Source organism: Colletotrichum fioriniae (genome assembly GCF_027942845.1).
Source record: "Colletotrichum fioriniae strain IMI 355084 chromosome Unknown scaffold_11, whole genome shotgun sequence".
Classification (NCBI taxonomy): domain Eukaryota; kingdom Fungi; phylum Ascomycota; class Sordariomycetes; order Glomerellales; family Glomerellaceae; genus Colletotrichum; species Colletotrichum fioriniae.
Genome location: NW_027076847.1, coordinates 1,633,540 through 1,651,107, shown reverse-complemented (window position 1 = coordinate 1,651,107; position 17,568 = coordinate 1,633,540). Strand labels below are relative to the sequence as shown.

The following is a 17,568-nucleotide window of genomic DNA, read 5'->3' as shown; positions in this document are numbered from 1 at the left end:
TTGAATAGTTGATCACATATGCACTTTAACATGCCCACAACGCCCCACGACATACCCTCTTTCTGTGGTGCTTTAAGCTCGCCCGATCCTGTGAGACTTGAGACCATCTGTCGGCGTAACGGAACCTGCGACTAATGTGGTATGGAGTACAATCTAAATATCCTTTCGCGCATGTCTGCTGTAGTCTCTGCGTAGCTTCGGACCAACCTATACATGGAGTCAGAAGGATTAAAAACGGTAAGAAATGTTTTGCTCTCTCACCTTGTACAGGATGATAGGAATGGGAATGAACAGGATCGACAAGAATCCCAGAAGGGAACTCGCCCATGCGACCCCTAACTTGGTGTACATGGCGTTTGCGAACAACGGAAACCTGCGCCAAAGGCGCTTCTGAAGAGATCATTGCCAGCAAGTACCGAGGCCGCAACATTCGGATATGCGTCTGGTAAGTAGTTTAGGACCGAGTTGAACAACAAGAACGACCCGATACTGAACCACGCAGAGCCGATGATGGGCATGATCCAGTGGACATCTGGTCTCGCCGACCAACCGAACCAGAAGAGGCAAATGGGAATGGCGAAGCCGCCAATGAATGCAGGAGGAAGACGTTTCTCAGGCTGAATGTCCCCGTTCTCGTCGAATTGAGGCTCGAGATACTTGTGCAAGTACCAGAAGAACGGCGGAATCACAATTAAGGCACCAACCAAGATAGCCATGAAAGCGACTCCTTGAAGACCAAGACTGAACCCATAGATGCCAGTGAAAACGATGGGGAACGATTCGAACCAGATATAGAGAAGCCCATAGATTAGCGCGATGTAGAGATTCAAAAGGAAGACCATGGGTTCCGTGAAGTTCAATGTGAACGGTCGAACTAGCGAGATCATCATGATATCCCTTGGAGTCATCTCCTCTGCCATCAACTCGGACTCGCTCATGAGCTTATTATTTCCCGTGAGCTTCCGAAGACGTTTTGCTCGTCGATACAGGATATTGTTGGCACTCGTTTCGGGAAGGCAGAAGAACAAGAGAACGAACGCAAACCCGCTCAACCACATCAACTCCCAAATGGGCCAGGTCCAGCCTTTTGCCATAGCCGCGAACCCTCCAATTGCGGGAGCCAGTGTTGGAGAACAGACTGCCGCGACACCCCAGATTCCTATGGCGTAAGCTCTTTTCTTGGGTGACCAGATATCTGCTAGAGTGGCGCCTCCGGTCGCTAGAACAGGCGAGCCGACGAATCCCGTAATAAATCGGAAAGCCAGCAGCATGCCAAAGTTTACTGCTAGTGCGGTGGGTATCTGTAGGAGGACAAAAAGGAGGAGAGTGCTGATGTATATCTGGTTGCGGCCGATCTGAGGAATTTCGGATAAGGGGCTCCAGATCATCTACGGTTCTCGTCAGTGAAGAAAGGTATCCAACTAGAGGTAGCCATACCGGACCCAAGCCATAGCCAGCCACAAAAAGCGTCAAGCCGAGTAGAGCAGCGACTTGGCTGACGCCGAATACTTGCATTACGTCCAGCACACCGGCGCTGTAGATGGCCGAGCCGACATAGACGCCAACGGTAAGCAGACATATCTGGAAAGTCACAAAGACCTTCTTCTTCAAAGACCAATTCTGAGGGTTCTAAGTTATGTCAGCTAAGATGCAGCTTTTCGACGTCCTTAGGGGAGCAGCTCACCTCAGGGTCGTTGGGTAGAAAAGCAACAAGATGGATATTCTTGCCTTTCTCAGGATCGATCCTCGTGCCACTCAATTCATTGTACTCCTCATCGCCTGGCACTCTTGTTCGCGCAGAGTCAATGCTGGCCCCTCTTCTCCAAATATCGTCGTCTCCGTTCTTGTTCTCATCAATCTCCTTCTCGGGGGGCTCTACTTGGCCGAAGCGTGCGACGTTGGCAGTCTTATCCGCGTCAACATACTCGCGCCACACTTCAGGGTGTCGTTCTTCGTAATATTGGAACTGCTTGAGTTTCCCCCTCGTCACGAACCGGACGACGTGCCCAAACGCTGTATCTCGAAGTAAATCCATGGTTAGTGTCTTCAATCTAGTTCGCGTGATAAAGCTCACGGGGTTGAGACCCAAACCTCGCCGTCGATTTATGTATTCTCATGTATCCAAAATCTCAGTCGTCATTCACAGTCAGCGGTGTATTACGGACAAGCAGACCGCCTTAATTGTCCGGTAGGGAGGTGCAGTGCACCGTGCTGACGAGGAAGATTCGGCTCATGTTGAGACGAAGTGGCGCTGAAAGTCCGTGGCAATTAGCAAAGGTGGACTTGAAATGATGAAAGGATCCGAATTCTATGACGGAAAGACGTTTCGCGGCTTGCCTTTTCTCCAGGCGTCACTTCAGACGAATCCAGCGTGACGTTGCTGCACCTAGGCTCGCTCATCTGGCAGAAGTGCGGAAAATATCGATGACATCAAGCATAGAGCCGATCCATAAGTCGAGATTCCCGAGCATTCCGTGTATGTCGACGGCGCTTGACAATTATGGCTGTCTTATCGAGAGAAACATCAAATCGTGGTAGTAATTCGCGGAGAACAGCGACTAGGGCGAGGCAGAAGTTCCCATAGAACCCAATAGCGCGGATGACGACGCGTAGACGCAACACCTGAGCTCACGGCCAAGATCTTGTAGTGGTTATTTGTCCCCCAAATGTTGCCACACCATCCTTTTGGTTGCCGCTTGGTTGTATCTACGAGTCCGCCGGGTCCGCAGACGGTATTGACATCTGCTTAAATCTCCGCCAGGACTGGTAGACCTGACTTTGCTCGAGAGTGTAGGAATCTGTAGTGCAGTATGTAGCCGATCTCTTCCATTGGTGTTCCATCAAGGAAGAGATAAATCTTTGAATGGATATCAATCTCCGTAAGTCCGAATGTCCATTTGATACTCCGCTGGCCTTGTGGACCATATCGGTCATAGCCTGGACCGATACAAAGGGTTATCAAGGAGGGCAAGGGAGCATTCTCAATACATTTCTACTTGCTTCACGCATCGATCTGCATCAGGATTGTTTATGAATCTCATTGGCAGAAGTAATCTGATTCATTTCGTACTTTAATCCCGAGCACTTGTTACATCTGGCGAAGCCTAGTCCAAGTAATGTACAGGTAAACACAGTTCCATCATCTTGTTGTTCCTCCATCCAGTCAATCTAGTTCTCCAACGCTCCATCTTGTTTTTAGATGAGCTCCAGTGTCTTGAGCCATCCAATATGAGAAGGTCGATAGCTAGGCATCGGCAGGTTGTAGCTGACTCTCTTGGTCTGACAGCCGTGAGGGTTCAGGGCGCGTCAACAGTGCGGATGCGGGCTCTGGCTTGTTCGAGATTGAGACGTGGAAAAAGAGTCGGGTAGTGCGCCTTGCGGATGTGACGGCGAATCTCATCACAGCGGCTTCTCTTCATCTGGCAATAGCGGCACACAAGGGTGCTGCCGTAATCCTTCTCATTCTGAGGCTTCTTTGGGCGAGGCGCCTTGGCTTTGGGAAGGGATCGAGCTGGGCGGAGCTTGGAGGTCTTGCCCGCAGGCTTCTTGGTCACATTGGCCATCTGAATCAAGGAGGATTAGTTTGAATTCATGTATGCTGAGATCAATGCTTCCAGGGACAAAAGACTGAAGGCAAACCTTTGTTGTTTGGCGGGTTGGTCTGATATAAAATGGGGTGCCTGTGCAAGAAAGGATTGTGTGAAGCTGTGTTTTGTTTTTGTTTTCACCTCCTTCTTGGGACTGAATGGAAAAGGCAATAACAGACAAGACTGAAGCTATGGAAAGTACGAGATGTGGGGTCTAGGGTTGAAAGTGAGTATTCTACTCTCGCAATGGAATATAAAACTCTCCCCTGACCGCTTGACCCACGCAGGCGCCTCGAGGCTAAGCTCTGTTTACTTTTGTGTCTTTCACCTCTTGATTGCTGGCAGGCCAGAGGGATTCAGACCCATATCGACCTCAGGCGTTTCCCCTTCGTCTACTAGCACTCGTCTTTGCTTTTCCTCCCTCTTATGAGATCGTTAGAGTCCAACAGTCCGAAGATCGTCTCATCGTTACACTGATCTGAGGCTCGGTTTTAGTCTCACTGCCTGACTTCATCCCTAAATCAAAACAACTGATCGTAAGTTCTGATATCTCTATAGCCTTTCTATCTTCGCACCGACGTCCACTGATTCCTCTCAGGATACACGAGGACGAGAAGAGGCAAGAGTCGCAGAAGCCATAATGTCCAATCTCGACACCGCGAAACCCCCGCCTCACTTCAAGAAAGAAGGAGACTACCACCGTCTGATTGTCGATGGCAAACCCTTTCTCATTATTGGAGGAGAGATCGCCCCTTCAACTTCCTCATCTGCTGCCAGCATGGCTCGCAAGTGGCAAGACATCAAAACTCTCGGTCTAAACACCGTCCTTCTCGCCGTCACCTGGGAGGTCTTTGAGCCGAAAGAAGGAGAGTTCAACACAGACTTGGTCGCAAGTCTTGTTGCTCAAGCGCGAGAGGCAGGAATCAGAGTTATACTCCATGTCTCGTGGTATGGCTCCATGAAGGGTGGCTGCGCAAAATGTGGGTTCTATCATCTTCCATACATACGTTTTCACGTCGATCCACGTTACTGTCTTATGAGAGCGTTGCTGTCAAGGTCTTGTCTGCCCCGTCGCTTTCACTTTCTTCTGAACTTACCCCATGCCTACATATCAAGCCTTTTCAAGTACAATTTGCACTTGAAGCCTCTACAGGACAAGAATTGGCTGACGTATGTTGCGGGTAGATATGTCAAGCTATGCGCCACCGTGGATTAAGACAGATCCTGCGCGCTTCCCAAAACTGAAGACCTACGAGTTACAGATACTTCCTACGGAGGAGGGCAGTACAGATGCATGGGTGTTAGTACCTACGCCCATGATCTCGCTCTTCGGGCCAGATTTCACTACGGCAGAGAAGACAGCTTTTGCAGAGTTTGTGCAGCAAGTCGAGACGGCCGATTCAGACTATGACACCATTCTCATGCTGCAAATTGGCAGCGAGGTTGGCTACTCGAATTGTTCCAGAGACCGCTGTGACGCAGCCTTGACTGCGTTTGAGAAGAAAGTTCCGGATGAATACTTGGACTTCCTTGTCCAGTCTGGCTCAATGCTTTGTACTGCTAATAGCCACGCCTGGGAGGAGTTTGCCGATGATTCTGAAGGTACGGACCAGCTTTTCACTACATATCACGTCGCCAGCCACATCAACGCCCTAGCAAAAATTGCGAAAGAAGCTTACCTTGTCCCGGTCATTGTCAACGCTGCTCATAAAGCAAGCGAAGGAAAAAGATATAGTAGACCACTACCTAAGACCTTGCATCTTTGGAAGCTCCTTGCACCTACATCGATCTTTATGCACCGCGAATGTTCCATCCCAAGTACGATGAGATTTGTGAGATCTGGGGTTCTGGTGCCAACCAAGCTCTCTTAGTCCAGGCTCATGGTCGATGCGAGGATGACATCCGCTTGATTTGGTCTGCATTTGGTTCTCATGGCGCAACTGGTGTTGTCTTCTCCCGGATTGAAGATTTGAGGATATGGAACCCTGAATCCCATACGATTCAGCACGCCAACCTACTCCGCCAGGCCGGCCCCTTCCTCCTGGATGCCCAGGATCAAGACCAACCGCATATCGGAATTGCTTACAATGGCTGGGATCCAGAAGAGCTGCATTTCACATCTGGAGAATTCGACATCACTGCAAGCGGGCGGATGACTCGACACATGTATGGTCTTGCTATCAGTCAGGGCAACGGAAAGCTCTTGCTCTTCGGCCACAAGTTCGAGCTCGAGGCCGAGTCCCTGAATGACGACGTGGTTTCTACCCATATTCTCAGCTGCCGTGAGCTGAAGGTCAACGAGCAAGGTAGGTTGCAAGTCGGACGCACATTCAACGCCTATGATACCAACGGCGCCAATTTTGCCATGATGAGAGAGGATGCTCCAATGATTGCGGAGCTTCAGTTCTATGGTATCAAGAATTGAATTTTGAGGTGGTAGAAAAATACGATAGGAAGGAGAATTATAATTGAGCCTTTACTTGCACTGCCCTTTGATTACCCTGCGAGCTTCGGTGATACAGTATTTTGAGTAGAGAACTAGGGGCGTGGTTAGCCTCGGATGGACTCGTATCATCAGATACCCGGCCTAAGGATCTCAAAGCAGAGCTACTCAACCTCGTCATGTTGGTTCATGTGAGCACAGAAGCAACAACCCAGCCGGACTTCAGCCCTTAATTGGTGAGATGCGCGGTCTTCATGTACGTGCTGCATCCGCGCTGCAGAAGATCCAGATATTTTCTGCAACTAAGCGCCGCCAAGCTACGTTGGTGCCAACATACGACAACTCTCGGAGACCCCGCGTCCTGTGATGAAATTATTTGAAGGCACCCCATGCCTTGTCTCACTCTCCTTTTCCACGTCCAAAAGGAGTTGTAGCGCTCGCAGATATCATGATGCCTGACTCAATTCGTGACGTGGAGGCACAAGCCGTTCAGCCAATTGCGGCATCTACGGCAGCCGCCCCATCGGCATCAGCCGACATCGAAGTTGACAGCGAAGTTAGAGTGAGTATGGATTCTTCTCTTGAAGTTCTTGAATAACGTCTTGCGGCTAATGCATTTTTCATGAACAGAACGATGTCTCGACCATGGATGATCGCATGTGGGTCCAGCTCTTAGCCTGAGATCAGCAACTAGAGGTTTGGTCCAAGACTAATGGAGTTCCAAACCAGGTCTTCGTATACTGCCTCTCTATCTTCATCAGTGGTAGACTATCCGACCGAATATGGTCGAACGTATCACGCGTTCCGAGCTGGCTGTAAGTAGTAGTAGCTGAATCATGGCATCCCTGCAATGTGGGATGAAGCTAATAACTACATACACAGCCTATAACTTTCCCAATGACGAGGTGGAACTCTTAAAGACCTAGCATTCTAAAGTAACGTTACTAATATCGATCTCCTTTGGCTAGAGGGAATCGGACAGACTCGATTTGACACATACCGTAATGGTTAAGACCATCGGCAACAAGCTCTTCCTTGCACCCATCGACGAAGCTAAAACGCATCGCATACTAGACATAGGCACTGGAACCGGTATCTGTATGCCTCTATGCGGTCAAAATCCTCGCCCACGAGACTGATGTTGTCAATCTAGGGGCAATCGAGATGGGAGATTTCTTTCCCAATGCTGAGGTTTGCACCTCCTTTCTCTCCTACAGCGGTGGATCTCACTTCACACACTAACACGAACTCACTTTAGATAACTGGAATTGATTTGAGTCCAATCCAGCCGTCTTGGGTACCTCCGAACGTCAAGTTCGAGGTGGACGACGTCGAAAGCCCTTGGGTAGGAAGCAAGAAGTACAACTTCATCTTTAGTCGCTACATGGCTGGCTCCATCGCGGACTGGCAGCTGTACATCAGCCGAATCTTTGGGTGAGCGACCCTTGTTTTACATGCGATTGGGCGATGAAAAGTAACAATGTCCCTACCCAGGAACCTAACTCCTGGCGGGTGGGCGGAGTTCCAAGACTGGAGTTTGATGCTCGACTCAGACGACGGGTCCCTCAACAATACCCAGACACACCGATGGGCCACCCTATTCATGGAAGCTTGCGCGAACCTCGGCCGAGACGGGGCTCCTGGACCAAAATTGAATACATGGGTGAAAGACCATGGCTTTCAAAACGTCGAGCATCGACACTACAAGATTCCCATCGGGCCTTGGGCAAAGGATCCTTTGCTCAAGGACATTGGCATGTGCAATCTTATTCAGATGTTCGAAGGGCTCGACGCATTCACTCTGAAGCTCTTCTGCACCGCACTAGATTGGACTAGGGAGGAGGCGCTCGTGTTGCTTTCGCAGGTCCGCCAGGAAATGAAGGCTTGCAAGTCTCACGTCTACCTACACTTGTGAGTCTCTCTGAAGCGCCCCTTTTGCTTCCTCAACTTGAGAAAGAAAGGTTTGCTGCTAATAAGTCCCGCAGCCACGTTGTCTACGGGCAGAAGCCTGAGTAACAGGAATTAAAAGAAGCCGCTAAGAGGTTCGTTAGAGTAACGATCCATTCGTATGATAAGGTAGTTACTTCGCCTTGTGTCAAGTTCAAGAAACCGCTGTTCTGTCCAGGTGCCAGCCAACTGATGCAATGAATGAATTAGTTTCGTCAACATTACAACTTGCTAACAGTACCCAACGCGTTCAAATCCGGCCTTCCATCTACCTAACTCCATTTTCGATTTCGATGTTGCCAGGCCCGGCCTCTGTGTAAGGCCTAATCAACCTTGCTCAAGCAAGAACGCAAAAGGACGAACGTCATCCTACATCACCAAAATGACGAGATCATTGGCTTGGAAATCGGGCAAGATCTCCATGTTTTCCCAAAAGAGATGGCCTTTCCCATTAAGCCCTGGAGATCGGGAAGACGGGATGGCTAAATTGGGGCGGGTTTCTTCTCTTGGCATCTCTCACCCCGCAAAGTGACAGCGTCGTATTTGACGATTTGAGGCAGCGGACGTCAACCCGCCGAGAAGTTCCTGCAGATGGCTGACATTCTCCTCCCGCGCCAATGATTCCGAAGGAATACAGAAAGGTCAGGGGATATGCATCTGGAAATATTCTAGTATTAGTAGCTCAAAGGTTCCCGTGATAATCGATCAGATTCCTGTAAGGTACTCCGAACCAAGCTCCCAATTCCCCTGGCTGCCTCCGCCAGTGCTTACCCCACAATGGTGTCGACCCGTCTCTTGCTGCTCTCAGCAGCCCTCCTCCTCTTCACCTCGGCGGCAACCATCAAAAAATGTCGCGACGAAACCTTCCAAAACCCAGTCCTCTACGAAGACTACCCAGACAACGACATCTCCGTCGGCCCAGACGGCGCCTTCTACTTCTCCGCCTCCAACTTCCACTACAGCCCCGGCGCCCCGATCCTTCGCTCCTTCGATCTCGTTAACTGGGAGCCCGTCGGGCACTCTGTCCCCCGTCTCAACTTCGGCGACGGCTACGATCTCCCGCCCGGCGGACCCCGCGCCTACCGCGGTGGTACCTGGGCCTCCACACTGCGGTACCGCGAGAGTGATGGGCTCTGGTATTGGATCGGGTGTACCAACTTCTGGATTACCTGGGTCTTTACTGCCTCGTCCGTAGAGGGGCCGTGGTATAACCGCGCCAACTTTGGTGGTGGGAATTGCATGTATGACAACGGGTTGCTGATCGACGACGATGATACGATGTATGTGGTGTACGGCAACGGCAAGGTCAGCGTTTCGCAGCTCGCAGCCGACGGACTCAGTGTCGTGAAGACGCAGCAGGTCCTTCAGGCATCTGACGTCAATACCGAGACGGTGGAGGGAAACAGAATGTACAAGATCAATGGGACGTACTACATCCTTAACGATCAGCCGGGATCTACCACCTACATCTGGAAGTCGAGCAGTCCGTGGGGTCCCTACGAAGCCAAGATCCTCGGCCAGAATATCGCGCCGCCGCTTGAGGGAGGGAACTCGCCTCACCAGGGAAGTCTCATCAAGACCGCGCAGGGTGACTGGTACTTTATGTCCTTCACCTGGGCGTATCCCGCGGGCCGCATGCCCGTGTTGGCACCGATTACCTGGGGCGCGGATGGCTTCCCTGAGATTGTCAAAGGAAGCAACGGTGGCTGGGGCTCCTCCTACCCCTTACCTCTACCATTCCAGCCTCTGTACAACTGGACGCGCACCTACACTTTTGAGAGTGAACTCGGTCCAACTTGGGAATGGAACCACAACCCCGACGTTTCGAGCTTTGAAATCAACAACGGCGTGACCCTCCGCACCGCTAGCGTCACCGAAGATATATACTCTGCGAGAAACACACTCACCCACCGGATCCACGGAGAATTCCCGAAAGGAACCGTCGAGATTGACTTTAGCAATATGGCCGACGGCGACAGGTTCGGGCTCGCGGCGTTCCGAGATCAGACTGCGTACATCGGTATCCATCGCAATGGCAGCGAGTACAGCCTCAAAGCGATCCAGGGTATCATCATCGACGCGCAGTCCGGTAATCCCGTTGACCCCGGCAAAGAGACAGCTTCAGCACCTGTGCCGAGCGGCGCTACCAAGGTTTGGTTCCGGGCTGAACTGGATGCGCGGCCAACGGGGACTAGGGACGCCGACTTTTTCTACAGTTTTGATGGTGTTCAGTTTACTAAGCTTGGTGACACTTATACACTGCACTCTGGGTGGGAGTTTTTCATTGCCTACCGCTTTGGTATTTTCAACTTTGCTACTAAGCAGTTAGGAGGGTCGATCAAGGTGAACTCGTTTACTGCGGTCTGAGACTGCGTTTAGTACTCTTATGGATGTGCGCCTCATTCGAATGTATATCTATACCAGTGCATAGCTAGTTCCAAGAACTCAGTTCTGGGTACCAGAGTCCAGACAATAATGACTGCCATCCATCTACATGTAAATATCGGTCAAGATTTTCTTTTACTAGTGTAACTCGACATGACCACTCTTACAGATTAGAACCCCCCATTATGGCAACTTCTGACCAGGTTCATGAGCGACACGATGGTGAAGCGTAAAGACTCTTCTTTTCGCTTGCCAAAACAACGGCTTATCCAGGCATGCCCTCAACTTCGACCAAAGTAACTCACCGAACCCCCGGAACCTTCGGCAATCTCACCGATTAAGGTGTGCGCAACGCCCTGCCATCCCGAGAAGAAGTGGGGTGAAATCGATCAGCACGATGACACCCCCGAAACGGAAATATTCTAGAAAACCTGAACGAAAGACGTCATCGCAAGCCATCCCCCTGTTCCGCCGACTCCTCCGACTCTGATTCGCCAGAACATGAACAACCTTCAAGATTGCCACATTGGATCGACCCGTTGCAGAAGATTCAGGTCATGTATCGATACCCAGCACGTTCTATCGAGGGACAAGCCCTGGGACCCTGGATCTACACACTTGAGAACAAATCAAGCAGAAAAACAAGGCTGTGGGATGCGAAGGGGACGTTTTACGTGTGAGTGGACTTTCATGCCGTACGAAGGAACAATTCCCTTCACCATGTTCACTCCCCTGGAGTCGAGAGTCCGCGCACAAAAGTAACAAAAGTCACCGAGTGTCCCGAGCTTCTCACATCAAAATCAGGCTCAGCCACGAACAACCACACTACGAAAGAAAAATCAAACACGGCAAATCCACCGGACAAGTTCCGCTGACCGCGTTCCCCACCCCGTTTTCGACATGAAGGAGCGGTCGGCGTTCAACGGGTAACCTTGGGCGGGGCCGGGTATGCAAAGGACGTTGGTTGAGTTGAGAGGAGAGTTCCAACATCACTGCTGTTGGCTGCTGGTCCCTTTACTCAAGGACTGTATGTATCTGAGGGACCGCGCGAGCCCACACCCAGGCACTGTTTCACCACACACGTCCCATCCAATGCCGTTGCTCTCTCTCTAGATCAAAATTTCCCGGGAACTCCTCCCACCTTCACCTTTATTGTAGCCAAATTTGGCATAAGAAAAGGAGGATCACCTCTTTCCTGGACTCCCAATCCTTTAAACCGCCTGTATCATCCCAGTCTGGTTTGGCTTGCCCCCGTGCCCCCATGGGGGCGGGTGTGCAAGGCGGCCGGAATGGAGGTTCTTGGCAATTTGACAAGTTCAACGCTTCTCTAACGGGGACCCAGAAAAACGACTCCATTGAAAAGAGAAAAAAATACTGCAGTGAAAATCTCCTCCCGAAAAGGGGGGGAAATGGAGGCACGGAAGAGGGTACTAAGGGTAGTCCCTGTCCGCTCTGTACAAGTCCAGTACAGTGTCGATTGTTTGGCTGGGCGTAAATTTCCCAACGTCTCTTTTGATCAGACGAAAGCTGGGGGATTGACTTTTGTGACCGGTGACCGGAATTACCTCGGTGATGTGTTGTTTCATCAATGCTCTACGCTTGGATGGCAAGGCTCGGCAGATTTGGGACTGACAGCTATGAATGGCCTCAAAAGCTGGTATCGATATTCGAGTACGCAAACTGATTTTATGCTGAGTTAATTGCAACGGCGCTACCGAATAATTCACAATAGCAAGAGAAGACATGTTGTAACTGAAAATTTGAATTTAAGCACTGGGGGTATCATTCCTATGTACATGACCGCCTTCGACTCTCTCTTTTTTTTGTTGGTATCCTTGCCTGATGCGCCATAATCCGTAGGCGCCTCTTAGCAAAATGTTGCCAATGGGTTTGCTTCTAATTCACTGTTTCCAAGTGTGAAAGAAGACCCATGTGGATGCACACCGTTGCCAAGTACTTGTTGTCGATACTTTCTTGTGATTCGACCAGAGGGAGCTCAACAGCTCAAAACATTTCGGCCTTTGATCATCTCTGTTCCGGACTCCCTCCGGTTCGTTTCTGTGGAGAGCTTAGAAGGCAGGCTCCTCGTTGGTAGGGGGTCCAGCGTAGTTCTTCTTGCCCCAGGCAAAGTACCATCCTCCGGAGATGAGGCAGGCGGCGACGAAGACGGCAGGGGCATAGTTGATGGTCGTGGGGGTGACGGGGACGAAGGTGGGCATGCAGAACAAGGGCATGGCAAGAGCAGACCAGGCTGTCAAAGAGTTAGTTTTTGTACCAAATTGTTCGATCCGTTTTGTAGTTTGCACTTACCAAGAGAGATGACGTTGGCGGCAACACCAAACTTGCCGAGGTTGAAGGGGCTGCCGACAAGGTGGGTGCGGCCGTTGAAGAGACTGATGCCAATGGGAATAGCGTACGAGGCAGTCAAGCAAATGACACCAACACCGGAGAAGGCGTTGAAGGCAGCGCTGGAGCCGAAGTAGATGACACCGAGAATGATCTGGACAACCATGCTGAGCATCATGGCGTTCAAGGGAACGTCCAGCTTGGGGTGGACCTCCTTCCACCAGCGGGAACCAGGGATGGCACCGTCACGAGCGAAAGCCCAGGTGCAACGAGAGGCGGCGGTTGTGCAACCAATGCCGCAAAGGATGGCCAAAACAATAAGGGGGAAGAGAAGTCCAAAGGCACCGCCAGAGGTTCCCATGGCATCCTTGACGATGGCGGGGACGGGCTGACCGGAAGCCAAGTTGATCAAGTAGGTGATGTCGGGGAGTACGAAAACGAGGGGGATGAGGAACAGGAGACCGGCCAGGGTGTTGAGGCAGACGGTAAGGACGAGAGCCTTGGGGACCTGAGTAGCGGGCTTCTTGACCTCCTCGCACATGGAGATAACCATGCCAGTGGACGAAGTGGCGTATCCGGCGTGAAGGAGACCGACGCAGAAAGACCATCCATCGGGCCATCCGGAGTTGGCCTCGAAGTGGGTGAAGACGTATTTGGCATCGTGACGGCCGTTCTTGGCAACAACGAGAACGGAGATGATGAGGGCGAAGACACCAGCAAATGTCCAGAAAATAGCGGCGGACTAAGTCACGAAAAGTTTAGTACGCTTTCATTTCACACAAACCAGACAACACCGAGCACACGGGAGCAGAATCATTCTTACATCAAGGATGGGCAGCCACTTGTTGCCGAGCGAGGACACAATGTTGCAAATGAAGGTCAAACCCAGGAAGATGAGGAAAACCTGGTACGGCTCGCCGGCAAGGACGCCGACACCAGGTTCCGACTCGAAAACGTTGACGCATGCGACGATGAACAGAGCAGTTCCAAAGTTCACGGCCAGGGTGATGGTAATGTTTCCCACGACGTACAACCAGCCGCAAATCCAGCTGGCCACGCGGCGGTACTTGGGAGAGGACAGCATGAAAGCTTGGTAGTAGACACCTATCGAGCAGAAGTCGTCAGCATAAAGTCCGGATTTGGCGAATGTCGGAGCCGGCCGGCCGCCTCAACGGCGAACATGACGGGAGAGAAAAGTTGGTAAATACCTCCGGCAGTAGGGTAGACACTGGTAATTTCACCGAGCGAGGCAGCGACACAGATAATGATCAAAGACACGCCGAGCCATCCCCAGATAATGTTCACCGGACCACCGCCAGCCAAGGGGTAGATCATGGTAGTGGCGAGACCGTAGGGGATAGCAGCGAGAACGAAGGACATGAAGGCGACCTGCAGCGTTGAGCGATTACGCTCGAGCTCGGGCTTGTAGCCCAGAGACTCGAGCATGTTGTCGGCACCGCCATCGTCGGAACGGGAGGGTCGGGTAGTGTAGCCATCTTTGATATCGCCCTTGTTGAAGCCGAGATCGTGCTCGCGGGCACCGGGGTCTTGCGAGAGCACATGCGCCATGATGAATGCCCTTGATGTTGTTTGACAATACTATCTGTCGAGTAGCAAGCCAAAATCGGGCTCCGAGGCGATGAGAGGGAGGACCGGAGAGGAGAGAAAGGTTAAAAACGTGAGACGACTCTTCCAATTGACATGAGGGACAGTGAAGGCCTTATGCGTTTTGGAAAGCCAAGAGGAAGGGAAGTTTAATTTGGGGGAGGATCGGCCGTGTGTAACTGGAACTGAAGTATTCCAGAGCCGAGGAGATGGGAAGACGAAGACTTTAAAAGGAAGGAGGAAAAGAAAAAGAGGCAAAAATCGGCAAGGGTCGAAAAAAATAGACAAACGAGACAAATCAGACAGACAGGCTGCCGGAGACAGATTGACAGACAGACAGCCGGCAGGGAAGGTCTCGATTGAGTTGAGGCAGTCCTCAGTTCCTCACTCTTCCTCATCACTCCTCACTGTACGCAGTACAACTTCCAGTCAGTGCCGTCCCGTACTGGGCTATCATTCGGTTCCTCTCTCTCTCACTCCTTGGTGTCGCGTTCGCCGGGATGGGTGAATGACGTCCCTCTCATTGGACGTGGACGTGGGCTGCGGGACCAAACCCCCAAAGAGTTGTAGTGTACCTTCGACACCCCCCATGCCCATGTCCATGTCCTTTGCCCCCCTCTCTCAGCCCCTTGTCCGTCCGTATGTAGTCGCATGTCTCGTCCTATCAGTGGTGTCCCTGTACCTATCTGTCCATACAGGATACCAGGCGCCGTGTGCACTGCTGGGCGTGGGCGGGCTCGCACAATGTCGATGAAGGGTTTCTTAGCGTAGGTTCCCTCAACTTGCGTCTGTTTATCTCTCGCGGCCTCTTGGTCTGACTCGGGGTCCCCGGTGGATTCGACCGGTGCCACAGCAATCTTGTTGCCCACACACTCTGACCTCCCAAGACTTGCCGGGCAGTCAGCGCGGGTAGCATGGGCGCTGTCTCGCTTACGGACGACGTCCTGCGGCACAGTGAAGGGCAACGCAACGCCCGTGCAAGGCAAGGCCGAGAAAAGAGCTGAGGTGCCTGGCATGTGGCCAGCGGTAGCCGTATCGAAGCATTCAAGCATCGCATCGCTCGCAACAGCTGTATCTGGTGTGGTGCCAAGACCCAGGCCGAAGAATTGAGCCTGTAAGAGCGCGTGTAGAGCCAGACGGTGTCGGCTCTGGGCCTGGTTGCGGTAATTTGTCCCGCGCTATCGACAGCAGGTCTAAAGCATATTGAGCCCATCGTTGGAACACCCGATCCAAGGTAATTGGGATTTATCGGCGGTACTTTGGGCTCTAGCCTGTCAGCCTGTCTTGCATTTGCATTTGCATTTCCTCTGCCTTGTATCCGTAATCATCAGCTGATTGGGCTGCGGCCCTTTGGACATTGGTCCGCGCCTGTGTGTCGCACGACTTGGATTAGGCCTGAGAGTCCATGGACTCTGGAGAGTGGCGGCGGGATGGCGAGACATTGAGACTTGCAAATCCTTTTTCCGCACTACAGTGCCGCGGTTCGACAAGTGGTCAAGGTTTGGCTGTCCGCTAGCTGGCGCTAGGAACCCATGGAGGCATTATTCTTCGTGTGTTCTTCGCGGCTTCTTGCGCATGTGTGTTGTAACTTGTCCCGCACCGGTGGGTTGGGGGCGATGTACGAATAATCAAGCTATCCGTCCTTGTTGGCAATGGGTAGGTACTTTGAGAATTGCGACTTTGTCGACGCTCTTTTCCAGGTTTCTCCTCAGAAACTCTCCTCTTTTCCCCTCTCCCGTCGGCGCCGAAAGTGAGGACCCCGAGGAGCCGTGAAGCCGCGAGGCGTCGGATGAGGCTCCAACGCTCCACGTTATGGCGGTTCGTGGTGGCGGCTTGCGCTCCACGTCTACTAATCCTCGTCCTGTCGAGGGGAAACATCAGGGACCGAGTGCCTAGTGTAGAGGTGGCAGCACAAAAAAAATCGTCAACCTCTGAGACAGCAAAGAAATGATCCATTTCTCCATCAGTCCTCCATCCTCGACCTGCTCAAAGCACATAATGCGTAATGACGTAGTGCTGTGGTCCAAGTTGCCCGACTAGCGCCGCATGCTCTCCACGCAAATGCAGACCGTTGGTTCGCCCGGTGCGAGTCGTGGAGTCTCTCAATCTTCCGTCTTGCCGTCTTGATCCCGATGGCGGTGGAGGACGACACGGTCGGCGGTCGCAAAGCGAGCGAGTAAGCGTTTGAAAAGTGAGCCAAGTGGACGCGCTTGGATGGAGAGAAAAGGGAGAGAAATGGAGGAAAATGGAGGAGACTGGAGCAGATGGGGGGGAGACAGGGGCTATCCCCGTCCTGCACAGGGAATTCTAAGGCTGTTTCTGCGCGCCAACACAGGGTCGGGGGGCACACCTTGAACAATTCCCTGGTACAACCAAGCCCACTAGGATCGTGAGGCCTGCAAGCTCCCGTGGGAAGTGGTTCTGAAGTTGCTCTGAGGAGGCCCTGAATAGGTGCTGATGTCACAGAGGGGGCTCCAGTGATGATCCGCCCACCTGCCGCACCAAGTTAGAGCCAAGCCGAGTCGTACGTAAGAGTATCTCTGCGCCGGCTTAACGCGGGTGAGATACTTGTCGGTGACAATCGTCGGTGGCTTGTCTGCCTGCCATTCATGTTTGTCGTCGGGATGCGAGGAAGGCGGTCGATTCCTTGATGGGAAAGATAGACGAGTCGTCAAGCCAAGAATTTCTCCCTCAGCTCTTCCGAGGGACCAAGACGCAACTGTCGAGCTGGCTCAGCGCCAAACCCGGCTATTTGGTGGAGGAAAGCCAGGCCAGTCCGGGGGAGGATGACACCCGATCGCAGCACACGCGACAAGGACGTCGACGTTTGTCCCGCCAAGCTGGGTCGTCCACTTGCGCTGAAGCCTGAAGACTCGCTGATGGCGCAATTGGTACCCTTGGACCCTGAAGACCCTGTCCACTGCCAGGCTGAACAGGAGGGGCACACTCACGATACGTATATACGTATCGAATCCGGGGAAAGGCTGAAATGGAATGATGGAACAAATCGATAGCCTTGCATCATGATCAGCTCAATGGCTTTCCAATGAGTCGTAGCGAGTGCGGCAAAATGCGCAACGCCTGGCTTGTGATGGAAGCGGGTGTGGTGCCGCGATGACGGTCGCTGGTGAAGTGGGGATTGGCGAGAGCGAGATTGAACACACCGAGTGCAGACCGACAAATTGCTTGGCGGAGACCCAAGAGATAGTGTATGATTCGGAGAAAGTAAAAGGGTCGACTGCCTTTCCGGAGAGG

At 52.1% G+C, this 17,568-nt stretch overlaps 4 protein-coding genes across 4 annotated transcripts; 2 read left to right on the top strand and 2 right to left on the bottom strand.

Annotated features, from left to right (window-relative positions):
• Positions 1–335: 335 nt before the first annotated feature.
• MDR1_2 (GTPase-activating protein) lies at positions 336–2,035 on the bottom strand (the record flags this gene model as incomplete). The annotated part of the gene is made up of 3 exons (XM_065758536.1): positions 336–1,285; positions 1,443–1,629; positions 1,685–2,035. The coding sequence occupies 3 exons, from the start codon at positions 2,033–2,035 to the stop codon at positions 336–338; spliced, it is 1,488 nt and encodes a 495-aa protein (XP_065612929.1).
• A 2,192-nt stretch (positions 2,036–4,227) lies between these two features.
• Positions 4,228–6,012, top strand: N0V96_009081 (uncharacterized protein; the record flags this gene model as incomplete). The annotated part of the gene is made up of 3 exons (XM_065758535.1): positions 4,228–4,567; positions 4,893–5,189; positions 5,339–6,012. 3 exons carry the CDS (start codon positions 4,228–4,230, stop codon positions 6,010–6,012), a joined length of 1,311 nt encoding a protein of 436 aa, XP_065612928.1.
• A 2,742-nt stretch (positions 6,013–8,754) lies between these two features.
• N0V96_009080 (uncharacterized protein) lies at positions 8,755–10,344 on the top strand (the record flags this gene model as incomplete). Its single annotated transcript, XM_053189018.2, has 1 exon — positions 8,755–10,344. The coding sequence occupies one exon, from the start codon at positions 8,755–8,757 to the stop codon at positions 10,342–10,344; it is 1,590 nt and encodes a 529-aa protein (XP_053053784.1).
• Positions 10,345–12,431: 2,087 nt separating this feature from the next.
• N0V96_009079 (uncharacterized protein) lies at positions 12,432–14,277 on the bottom strand (the record flags this gene model as incomplete). Its single annotated transcript, XM_053189017.1, has 4 exons — positions 12,432–12,613; positions 12,673–13,450; positions 13,532–13,812; positions 13,917–14,277. 4 exons carry the CDS (start codon positions 14,275–14,277, stop codon positions 12,432–12,434), a joined length of 1,602 nt encoding a protein of 533 aa, XP_053053783.1.
• Positions 14,278–17,568: the final 3,291 nt, after the last annotated feature.